This window comes from Egretta garzetta, unplaced genomic scaffold (genome assembly GCF_000687185.1).
Source record: "Egretta garzetta isolate BGI_Z169 unplaced genomic scaffold, ASM68718v1 scaffold217, whole genome shotgun sequence".
In the NCBI taxonomy this organism is placed as follows: Eukaryota; Metazoa; Chordata; class Aves; order Pelecaniformes; family Ardeidae; genus Egretta; species Egretta garzetta.
In genome coordinates, this window is record NW_009260395.1 from 1577388 (window position 1) to 1589572 (window position 12185).

At 40.2% G+C, this 12185-nt stretch overlaps 1 protein-coding gene across 1 annotated transcript in view; it reads left to right on the forward strand.

Moving 5' to 3' along the window:
- Positions 1-12185, forward strand: part of ATM (ATM serine/threonine kinase) — a 79736-nt gene that overhangs the window by 9149 nt on the left and 58402 nt on the right. Inside the window, 8 exon segments of the mRNA XM_035898507.1 lie at positions 1991-2156; positions 2441-2679; positions 3507-3670; positions 4054-4223; positions 5235-5606; positions 6162-6356; positions 8936-9031; positions 9947-10172. Of these exon segments, the coding sequence (XP_035754400.1) occupies positions 1991-2156; positions 2441-2679; positions 3507-3670; positions 4054-4223; positions 5235-5606; positions 6162-6356; positions 8936-9031; positions 9947-10172 (1628 nt within the window).

A 12185-nucleotide genomic window follows, 5' to 3' on the forward strand; every position in this document is an offset into this window, starting at 1 on the left:
TTGTACTTGGTTGTTGAACCTCATGAGGTTCACACAGGCCCACCTCTCCAGCCTGTCCAGGTCTCTCTGGATGACATCCCGTCCTTCTGGTGTGTCAGCTGCACCACTCAGCTTGGTGTCTGTGTCTTCCTTAATTAAATGCCCAGATGCTCTATTTGCTGTGCCACCCTCTGGTACTGAAGTTAGCACATTTTAGGGTTTTCAGACCTTGATTTCACCCATCTGCTCTAGGAATTACAGCAGAACTGGATCTATCCCAGTATTACTGCCACCTACAGAAAACTGTGTCCTTGATACCCTAAGAACAGTGGGAAGGATGGCAATAAACAACAGAAACATGCATTGTCACATATATTCAAGGACCAAGAGAATTGCTTCTCTTTCTTCAGCATATTCTTCTGAAGGGGAGGATGCCACAGCAGCTTCTTTCCCCTGCCTCTTCACCCCCGATCTGGTCCCCATGCTGTTGCAGGCATTCCACTTGCAGTTGTGTCAGGACCAGTATTTTGCGGGTGTTCGGAGGTCACTGATGCACATCCCACTTCCACCCTTTATGCAGAAGGGACACCGTTAAACCAGGCTTGGGCACTGTTGTCACAAAGTTAAAATTTTGTGATCCAATAATACAGGAGTATGAACTGTTTCTGATTCCCATGATTCAGAGTGTCACCTGAGTTCTGCAGATGACCCTATCCCTGGTTGGAAAGAAGGTGCTAGTATGTCTATTGAATCTGAGGCCAGAGTTACAAAAGACTTGGTGAAGGAGTCGTGCTGGAGTCTAAAATGTCCATATGTCCATAAATCTACCAAGGCCTGCGCAACAATGAAGCAGTAGCATTGCAGTTTATTTATTTATAGTTGTCCCAAGCTGGCTTTTCCACAATACAGGAATCCAGAACTCAAGGCCCTGGGTGATGCCATCAATGTCACCCATGCAGAATATTCAAAAGAAGAGATTGTGAAAAAGTGCCTCAGAGGCCTGGGTCCGGACTGTCTGGACAACTTCCCCCAAACCGATGAGCTACTGACCCGTTGTTAGGCTCTTCTAGGTCATAGTCACTCTACAGAGCAGAAGTAAAGTAACTGGTCATTCTGCATCCCAAGGACTATATGATACAGCTGCTCTGAGCTTGTGCTTGGTTGACTGTGAGCAACGTAGTCATAATGGCTGGGATTCCCAAAATATCATTTTACCTATATATTTTCTCTTAGAGAAAAGGAGGCCTCAGAGGTGGATGTCCATTCCTTCAAAGTGGTGTCCCAGAATAGCTGCTGAGGTCCTAAGACTGAATCAGTATTTCTTCCCGCTGTGGTTCTTTGCAATGGATGTTGTCCATTGGTGGACTGAGGGACAGTGTCATGTCACTTGTAGGTGGCATAAATGAAAGAGCAGCAAGAGAAAGGGACCTTTCCTTCAGAAAACTTGTAAATGAATGCAAGGCATGGATGTGTTGGTCTGCAGGCTGGAGTGAACAAGCTGAACTGCATGTAATGGAAATATGGGCAGCCTCAGTACCAACTGTTCTCATCTGTTACCTGTGCCTGCTGCACCAGATTGTGTTCAATGTATGCGTGGCTGTAAATTGTTTCTGAGTACTTTTATTGTGTATTCTGCAACAAATGGAGCCCACTGTGCTGAGCAATCAATGTAGAAAAGATGAGTGTGGAAGTAGTTGTGAAAGTTGATCACATGGGTGTAGCTGCTTTGCTCAGTGTAACACAAAGCAGATTATATCCCAGTGCAGAATGAATATAACTACTTCCAGTGCAGACAAAAGCATGTTTCACTTTTTTTCCCCAGTTAACTTTTGTGAATAATGACACGCAGCTGAATTCAGAATGGTGCTTTCTGTATATTTAATGCAATGTTTTGCTTCAAGCATTTTTTATGTAATCCACTGTAATATGTACGCTTTTATATATATATTTGTATATTTACAACATATATACACACACTATATCATGCATACTTTTTTTTAATAAATTACAGAGTTGCTGATCCTGTATGGCCAATTATACCTCAGACCTTCTGGGAAGATTAATAGAGTCTTGGTGGCTAGGATAATTCATACACTTATGCGGGGGTACTGCTTCCAAACTGATGGGTTGAGTTCTGATATGTTTATCTTCTTTTCAAAAGCAATGCAGTGTGCAAGGTATGTTGCAAGTGCTCCTTTTGTATACTAACACCTCCTTTTAGAGAATAACAACTGTTTTGGATTAGATTTGAGTAATAGCAAGTAATACTTCTTTAGACATATTTTGTTCTGTCTTTGAACACCGATTTAATAAATTATTTAAAATATTAATAACTTCTGCATTTGATAGACAAATAATATTCTGAATACAGTTAGTTGCTAGTATTTGCATTTAAACAATTCCTGTAAAAAGAAATAAGATTCTTTCTTCTGGAATTTTCAGTGTTTGGTTTATGTTGCAGGCAGGAGAAGAATACTGCAGGCCTGGATCATATTATTGGAGCAATTAATATCTTCTTCAATAAGTTTGCTGGCAACTGTCGCATACGGATTTGTAAAGCAGGGGAAGAAATTTTGCCTACAGTGCTTTATATATGGACTCAGTATAGGTCAAAGAATTCCCTGAAGGAATCAATAATTGAGTTATTTCGTCTCCAAGTTCATATTCATCATCCAAAGGGTGCAGAAACTCAGGGAAAAGGTACAATAAAAAGCTCCCTGTTTTTTTTCTATCACTGCTTGTGATTGTTCTAGTTATTGTGAATTTGTGTAACTTTTTGAATTTTGGTGCGGAGTCTTGGAAACATTAATGGGAGTGATGATTACTTGTTGGTAGTTTTATGCTATAGGTTAATACTGAGTGAAAGTGAAAATAAATTTTCAAATTGTATGCACTAAGAGAATATTAATTGTATTAAGTCTTGTAAAGGTTCATCTTTTTTTCTCAAAAGGTAATTTTAATTACTAAATCAAAACACAAAATCTTTGGGGAAAGGAAATAACAGTTTAGATTGAGTTTAGATTGCTACATGTGTTCATATCTTACCAGGTTTGCTTAAGCCCAGAAGTTACTTCTGTGGTCTAAGTCTGACTTACTGTATAAAACTGGTCAGAGAAAAACACTCAGTAATTGTGTTTGTCTGTCATGGCCTATTTCAGTTATAGCATTGTTTTTTTAAAAAGATTTTTTTTTTTTTTACTTCATATACAAATGGCAAAGGGTTTATAATCAGTCCAGATTTATCCATTGCATTTCATTGTAGTCTTTCCAGTTAGTTAAAGAATTGTGTATTAGAAATTCATTCCTACCCTAATTACTTGTATATGCTGATTAAATTCACTCTTAACTTTTTTTACATTTTTACTTTATTTGTTTTCTGTTATAAGACTTGTTTTGCAGACCTGCATTTGTTAAGCTTTGCATGCTTTACTCTTGATTTTGGCTGTATTTTGTGTGGTCTAGGTAGGTTTACATATTGTATCAAATGGGTGGTACATGTTATCTGTTAATTGTTTTTGCATGTACAGGTGCATATGACTCACCAAAATGGCGAAGTATCTTACATAACCTATATGATTTGCTAGTGAATGAAATAGATCTCATCAGTAGCAGAGGAAAGTATTCTTCAGGCTCACGTAATATTGCTGTAAAGGAAAATTTGATTGAGTTAATGGCTGATATTTGTCATCAGGTAACATTTTTATTTGAATATGAAGTTGACTGTTTACTGTGTTGTATGTTTTGCTTTTTAAAGTAATACGGCTTTAGCATTTCCTCAAAATCATTTACTGAAATGTTAGTACCTTTTGTCTGTGTTCTGTTGTGTTTAGTTGTTAATTTTTGTGCAGTTTAGAAATGTGCGGACTCCAGAATTATACTAGGTTTCACTAGTGTTGCTTATTAGACTATAAGCAGAGGTTCGGTTATAGTAAAGAATGGTAAATAATAGTTCTGGTTGCCTCTTAAGGGGCTTTATACACAGTAAAAAATGGGCCAGTTTAGTTTGACATTTCAGTTTTCCTGTGAATACTACTTTTTTTTATTTGCATACTTTTAAATTTCTCTTTATAAAAGGTTTTTACAGAGGATACCAAAGTTCTGGAAATTACCCAGTCGTATGCCGTTTCACAAAGAGAGTCCAGTGATGAAACAGTAGTAAGCAAGCGCAGGAGGATTGAACTAGGCTGGGAGGTAATTCGAGACAACCTGCAAAGATCCCAGAAGGATTTTGATGTCATACCTTGGTAATAACATCTTTACATGAAACAGTATCACTACAGACATCTTTTTACATTTAAGTGTTCTAAATACATTGTGCTTTCACATTAGGTGTCTGCACATGCTGTAATTATGTATCTAAGCTTAGATTCTCACAGCACCGGAGGGAGTAGCAGGGAGTCAAGTTGTTAAAAGACCACAGCTAGACTTTTCCAGAATTTACCAGTTGCAGCTACGTCCAAGAATGTTGACTTTTTAACTGAAATAGATTGCACTGGATATTTTTTGCTGTTCCTATTCTTCTCTGTCTTTCTGACTTTTCTTGGAAACTGCTGTGTAAGATACCGGAACAGTGTAGCTGCTTGTGAATTGGGTCCTGAGCTGGGGTGGCAGGTTTGTGTGTGTGTGTGTATGTGTTTATTGCTTGCAGTATTGAGTCAAAATGGCTATTTAGGAACCAGTTGAGAAGTTAACATGCCATTTTGTGTGGAGGTGGCAATCTCCAAGAAATACTGTGAGTACTGTAATTTACTGATTTGAGTAGAGTTGCAACCAGTGCTATGAGCAACACCTTTCCAACTTACTATCACCAGCTTAACATTTTGTTCATTTGATAAATTTTATTTTTCTTATCTGCAGAGATGTTGTAGTGTTTCCTGTTTATGTAATTTCACCCTTGAGGTTACTCCCTGGGTCAGAGCATATAACAGGCTAGTCCAGAAGAAGGACAAACCCATTTCTTTTTTCCTGAAATTTTCTTCCCCTGTGGTCAGAAATCAGTGAACTTAGCTTGTAAGAAATTAGAAATCAGTGAAGTCAGCTTGTGAGACACTGATGCTGTTAGTGAGGCTAGACGAGCAGACTTCACAAGTAAAAGCAGTGGAAATACTGAATCTTTAACCTTTAATAGTAAACAAATCAGCTCAATGCTGGAAAGTATAAATGAGAAATGACAATCAGAGAATGCTTTGTTCATTTACTTTTGAAGACAAATTTATGTATGTTTGATATTAATTGGTTCACTTTGTGTTTTCAAGGTTACAGATTACAGCTCAATTAATATCAAAGTATCCCATGAGTCTTCCTAAGGGTGAGCTACCTCCCTTACTCAATGTACTTCACCAGTTACTGCCTCAGCAGCGCCGAGGAGAAAGGACTCCATATGTGCTGAAGTGTCTTACAGAGTTAGCTTTGTGTCAAAACCAGAAAACTGATTTGAAAAGCACCCACAAAGTGGAGCTCCAGAGAACCTGGGCAAAGATTTGGTCTCTTACCATTCGTAGCATAAGTTTCCAGCAAATTGAAGTGGAGAGCTTCGGGTTACTTGGAGCTATGATTCAAGGAAACCTTGTTGTAACAGATAAAGAACTCTGGAAGATCTTTTCAGGACCTGCATGCAAGCCTTCAAGGTAAAATGGGTAGCAAGGATAATATTTTGTGTCTGATTCACATTGCTCTTTACTGTACAACCAAAACCACTGCATTATTCAAAATAATATTGTTGTTGTGGCTGTATTTGTAGTTAAGACCTGCCCACGTTTGTGTTTTGAACATTTGAAACGGGCATAAATACATAAGTCTGAAAGCAGAGGCAGAAGAGGCAAGCATCTTCAAATTTATAAATTGACTAAAAATGTAAAATGGACTAAAAATTTTAAATCTGACTGAAAGAGATGTTGATTTTTTTAAAGTTAAAAAGTCTATTGTCTTCTAAATATATTTTGATTCTGAAATGAATATTCTGAAACAGTCTTTAAAATAGACAGGAAGTGTCTGTAATAGCCAAAATGTGACTGTTGAAAATGCAAAGATTCTAATAAAGAGTTTTCCAGTATGCGTGCTTATTAACTTGATCATGTACTTGATGCTCCCTGAGCATGCAGAAATACCAACCTTGCTTTAGAGCGCTGATCAACAAACACCACGTTGTTTCTCATAAATGCTGTGTTCCATTTTTATTACAGTTCTGCTGTATGTTGTTTATCATTAGTGATGTCTGCCTATTCAGTGCCAGAAAATTTGGATGTAGGAATGGAACAGAATAATTGTGAAAGGAATCTGGATTCTGTGTTAAAGGAGGCAATAATGAAATGGGTACTATCCTGCTATTTGGAGGAAGAAATGGAAGAATGTGCAGAGTTGCCTCCTGTGCTCTGCAGGTAAAGTCTTTGTGGCGTATTTTTATATGTAAGTTCACCTTATAACACAGAACACTGCACAGGGAAAAGTGGATTTGCAGAATTGTATTATGTTAATGCTTTTGTAGAGTTTATGGGGGTTTTAAGCTTGCTATAGAATGTCATTCTGGGGACATAATTTAGTTATCTGTCCATAGCATAACAGATAGAATCATTAAGGTTGGAAAACACCTCTAAGATCATAAAGTCCAACCATCAACCCAACACCACCATGCCTATTAAACCATGTCCTGAAGTGCCACGTCTACACATTTTTTGAACACCTCCAGGGATGGTGACTCCACCACCTCTCTGGGCAGACTGTTCCACTGTTTGACCAATTTTTCAGTAAAGAACTTTTTCCTAATATCCAATCAAAACCTCCCCTGGCGCTACCTGAGGCTGTTTCCTCTCATCCTATTGCTAGTTACTTGGGAGAAGAGACCAACCCTCACCTCACTACAGCCTCCTTTCAGGCAGTTGTAGAGGGCGATAAGGTCTCCCCTCAGCCTCCTCTTCTCCAGGCTAAACAACCCCAGTTCCCTCAGCCACTCCTCATAAGATTTGTACTCCAGACCCCTCACCAGCTTCATTGCCCTTCTCTGGACATGTTCCAGCACCTCAGTGTCCTTCTGATAGTGAGGGGCCCAGAACTGAACACAGTATTTGAGGTGTGGCCTCACCAGTGCCGAATACAAGGGGCATGGTCAATTCCCTAGTCCTGCTAGTCACACTATTTCTGATACAAGCAGGCTGCCATTGGCCTTCTTGGCCACCTGGGCACATATTCATCCAGCTGTCAGCTAGCACCCCCACGTCCTTTTCCACCAGGCAGCTTTCCAGCCACTCTTCCCCATGCCTGTAGCGTTGCATGGGGTTATCGTGACCCAAGTGCAGGAACTGGCACTTGGCCTTATTGAACCTCATACAGTTGGCTTTGGCCCATGGATCCAGACTGTCCAGATCCCTCTGTAGAGCCTTCCTCCCCTCAAGCAGATCGACACTCCCGCCCAATTTGGTGTCTTCAGCAAACTTAACTGAGGGTGCACTCGATCCCTCCCTCCAGGTCATTGAGAAAGATATTAAACAAGACTGGCCCCAGCACTGAGCCCTGGGGAACACCACTTGTGACCGGCCACCAACTGGATTTAATTCCATTCACCACAGCTCTCTGTGCTCGGCCATCCAGCCATTTTTTTACCCAGTGAAGGGTACGCCTGTCTAAGCCATGAGCCGCCAGCTTCTCCAGGAGAATGCTGTGCGAGACAATGTCAAAGGCTTTACTAAAGTCCAGGTAAATAACCCCCACAGCCTTTCCCTCATCCACTACGTGGGTCACCTGGTCATAGAAGATCAGGTTGGTCAAGCAGGACCTGCCTTTCATGAACCCATGCTGGCTGAGCCTGATCCCCTGGTTGTCCTGCACATGCTTGGTGAGCACACTCAAGATGAACTGCTCTATAATCTTACGCAGTACCAAAGTCAGGCTGACAGGCCTGTGGTTCCCAAATCACATTAGCAAGCTTCCAGTTGTCTGGGACCTCCCCTATTAACCACAACTGGTGATAAATGATGGAGAGTGGCTTGGCAAGCTTCTCTGCCAGCTCCCTTAGTACTCTTGGGTAGATCCCATCTGGCCCCATAGAGTTGTGAGTATCCAGGTGGCGTAGCTGTTTGTAAATTTCTTTCTCCTGGATTATGGGGGTTTATTCCACTCTATCCCTGTCTTCCGGCTCAAGGGGCTGAATACCCTGGGGATAATTGGTCTGACTATTAAAGACTGAGGCAAAGAAGGTATTAAGTACCTCAGTCTTTTCCTCATCCTTGGTGGCAGTGTTCCCCCCTACATCCAATAAAGGATGGAGACTCTCCTTGGCTGTTTTTTTGCTAATGCATTTGCAAAAACATTTTTTATTATCTCTTACAGCAGTGGCCAGGTTGAGTTCTAGCTGGGCTTTTGCTTTTCTAATTTCCTCTCTGCATGACCTAACGAGGTCCCTGTACTCTTCTTGAGTTGCCTGCCCCTTCTTCCAAAAGTGGTAAACTCCCCTTTTTTCCCCAAGTCCCAGCAAAAGCTCCCTGTTCTGCCAGGCTGGTTGTCTTCCCAGCCGGTTGTCTTCCCTGCCGGTTTGTCTTATACGGCACATGGGGACAGCCTGCTACTGTGCCTTTAAGACTTCCTTCTTGACAAATGTCCAGCCTTCCTGGAAACCTTTGCCTTTCAGGACTGCCCCCCAAGGGACTCTGTCAACCAGTGTCCTGAACAGGCCAAAGTCTGACCTCCCGAAGTTCATGGTAGTGGTTTTGCTGCCCCCCTTACTTACTTCACCAAGGATCGAGAACTCTGTCATTTCATGGTTGCTAAGCCCAGGACAGCCTCTCACTGCCACATCTCCCACCCGTCCTTCTCTGTTTGTAAATAGCAGGTCAAGCCAGATGCATGAGCTATGTTAGAAATCTTAAGGGAAAACTTAAGCTTCCTTGAAGATAGGCTGTTAATCTGGAATCCCAAGAGCTTGTCTGATTGCAAGAAAATACAAAACAATTTTCTTTTTTTACAGTGACTTTCCTCATCTTACATTACAAAAAATTCTTGTGAGCCTTACAATGAAGAACTGTAGAGCTGCCATGATTTTTTTCCAAAATGATGCTAAATGGTATGTTTTTAAATCAATCATTATAGATACTTCAGCTTCTTATATTTGTCATTTTAGCAAGCAGAGATAATGAAATGCATAATTCCTCAAGCTCTTTCACATCTTTCTGTACATCTTTCAGACCCCATAAAATTAATAGCACTTTTGCAATTTGTTAAGATGCTTTAAGCAGACATTAAAATAGTCTCTTGCTGACAGAATCAAAGCTCCAGGTACTGAACAAAATACCTTATAAGGAATATGTGTATCATCTCTCTTCAAGAATACAGTTAAATATTTGGCGCTTTATCCGTAAGTACATTAGGTATTTCTAACTCATTACAGTAATATTTTTGAATAATTTGTAACTTTATACAAATATGTATTCATGCTTTTCAACATTACCTTCCATTCTAAAAGAAGCATATAACTTAAGAGTTTTCTTGAAGATAGGTGCTGAGTAGAAAGTTGGCTGTTGCATCTTTCACTGATGCATATGTTCAAGCCCTTGGTCTATATTCAGTTTCCTCTTAATGAAACTAAAATGTGTATAACTTGTTCTGATAGAAGATAGGACTTTCCTGCTAGAATTTAAAAATACTAGTTCCAGGGGTTTTGTGAATTCAATTGTGTAAAGTAGGTTGAGGTCAGCCATCTTAACACAAAACAGATGCTGCTATATGAACTACAGTAGAATGTATGATGTGTGTGCAGGCTTCATTTTTCCTTGCAGTTTCTTCAGACAGAGCTAAAATGATAGTATCCATTCCACAATGGAAGTCACCTCAGAAATTAAAAATCAACCAGAGTTTGGAAGCACAAAAGGATAAAATATTTTATTTTGCTTTTGTTTATTTCTTGCATTTAACTGATATTTCTAAAGACTTGGAAGTTGTATACTGGCTGCTGAAGTAAAAATGATGTCTCTTCTTCAAGTGTGCAGCACTTGCAGAAGAAAGAAGAAAGCAGTTTTTCTGATGCTGAAGAGCTGTATCTGCAGACAACATTTGATGAAATGGATATTTTCACTAACTTTGCAGCAAATGTTGCAGATAAAAATGTGACTGGTTCAAGACTTGCCATCGACCAAAATCTTAGGGAAACACTGGAGCATTGTCTTTTAGCAATGTCAGAAAAGCTTTCAGGCAGCTATGCTCCTAAGGTAAGTTAGAAATTACTCATATTTGTGCTCCCAAACAATATATTTTCAAGGCAAAATATATAGATCTTCATTCCTTTTGCTGCTAAAAATGAACCACAAGCATTTTAAAAACAATATTCAGTAATATGAGATAGAGAAGTCTGTATTTCTTTACATCATTTGCAAAATACCCATAGTTTTCCTAAGTATGTGGGAATAAGTAGAAGCTGTATAGAAATGGAAGTGTGTGCAAAGTTGCCAGAGAAGTCACTGTTACCCTGCTTTTTTGTGATGTTGGTTTCAACTTCCGTGCCCCTGTAATGCTTTAAGCTCTTGCCAGTTTTCAGGCAAGATAGCCTGAGGCTTAGAGGTCTCAAATAGTTAGGTTTTGTAAAAAGAGGCAGCTGTATAAAGGATTAATTGTAAAGAAAGCTGCAAATTCAGGCTATATTAACAAGGGCACAGCCAGTGCTCAAGGGAACTGATTATCCCGCTCTACTCAGACAGCGTCTGAAACACTGCATCCAGTTTTGGGCCTCCCAGTACAAGACAGACATTTAGTGCATTTAGTGGAGGCCACTGAGGTGGTGGGGGCTCCAGCACTTTACCTGTGAGGAGACACGGAGGAAACTGGACTTGTTCGGTCTGGAGCAGAGGTGACTTTGGGGGAGCCTGCCAGTGCCAGTAAGATTGTCTAGAACACAGAGACAGGCTCTTCACAGTGGTGTATTGCAGGAAGACCGTAGAATCACAGAATCATTATGGTTGGAGAAGACCTCTAAGATCAAGTCCAACCGTCAACCCAACACCGCCATGCCTACTAAACCATGTCCTGAAAAGATGAGAGACAGCAGGCAAGGTAAAGAGAAGTTCACACTGAATACAAGGAAAATTCTATCTACAGGAAGACAGTCAGGCAGTGGCACAGGCTGTCCTGCCTGAGAAGTTGTGCAGTCTTCATCCTTGGAGGTTTTCAAGCCCTGACTGGGTCAAGCCTTGAGTAACCTGGTCTGATCTCAGAGCTGACCCTGCTATGAGCAGGAGGTTGGACTAGAGACGTGCTGAGATCCCTTCCAGCCTGAATCATCCTGTGATCCTATTTGTATCTTCCACTTGTTGAAACACCACAGATTCTCTCCTTTGGAGAAAAATCGTGAGTTGTAAAGGAAGAGCTACCACATAATGGTAAAAAGTTTGTGAAAACAAAAGCAGCAGGCTTTTTAAACTTCGAGTCCTTTGACAGGCTAGCCTTGGTTTTAATGTAGTGGTGTGCGTTCTTTGCAATTCACTGCTAAGGTCCTGTAATATTTGGTGAGCCAAAAGAGGCAGTACCAAAGTTTGAAACAAGGTACTGGCAACTGGGAGCTATAAAACTTATCCCTGGTTTTGCATTTGTAACAGTGGCATGTATACATATTTATATACTTGCTCTTCAAGAATATGATACCAATCCTTTTGCTCTCCCTTCCTGAGAAAGTTAGACAGATAATTATTTGTCTGCGCTTTCTCCTCCTTTGATCCATATAATTTAGACAGGTGAAAAGGGATCTTTGGAGTACTCCTGCAGTAAGCTTGCATGCATTTACAACCATCTGTACCATTTGTTTGTTGACACAGTAGCTCCTAAGGAGCAACTTATGAATTTACTAAGATTGGAAGAGACAGAAGTAGGAATGTGATGTAGTTCCTGACTAGCTCATACTGTCTCTTGTCCTGGCAGGAGGTAAAATAGTTAAACAGCATGTGGGAAGAGCCAGAAGTATTGCTGTGATGGAATCTACAGGAGAGGGAGAATTTGAAGTTTTGTGAAGGAAGGAAACGTAAGGGTCATGGGACATGCAGAGAAGCATTATAACATGGAGAGCCAAAAGGACATGTTAGAGAGCTGAGGCAACTGCAGTGCAGAACACTAGGATGCAAATCTTCATTAATTTTGGTGAAATGTGTATATAAAAGTGTTTAAAAAGAGTCTAAAGAATTCTGTATTTTGGTGAAAAGGTTTAATGATAAACCACTTGTATTTATACTGTGTAT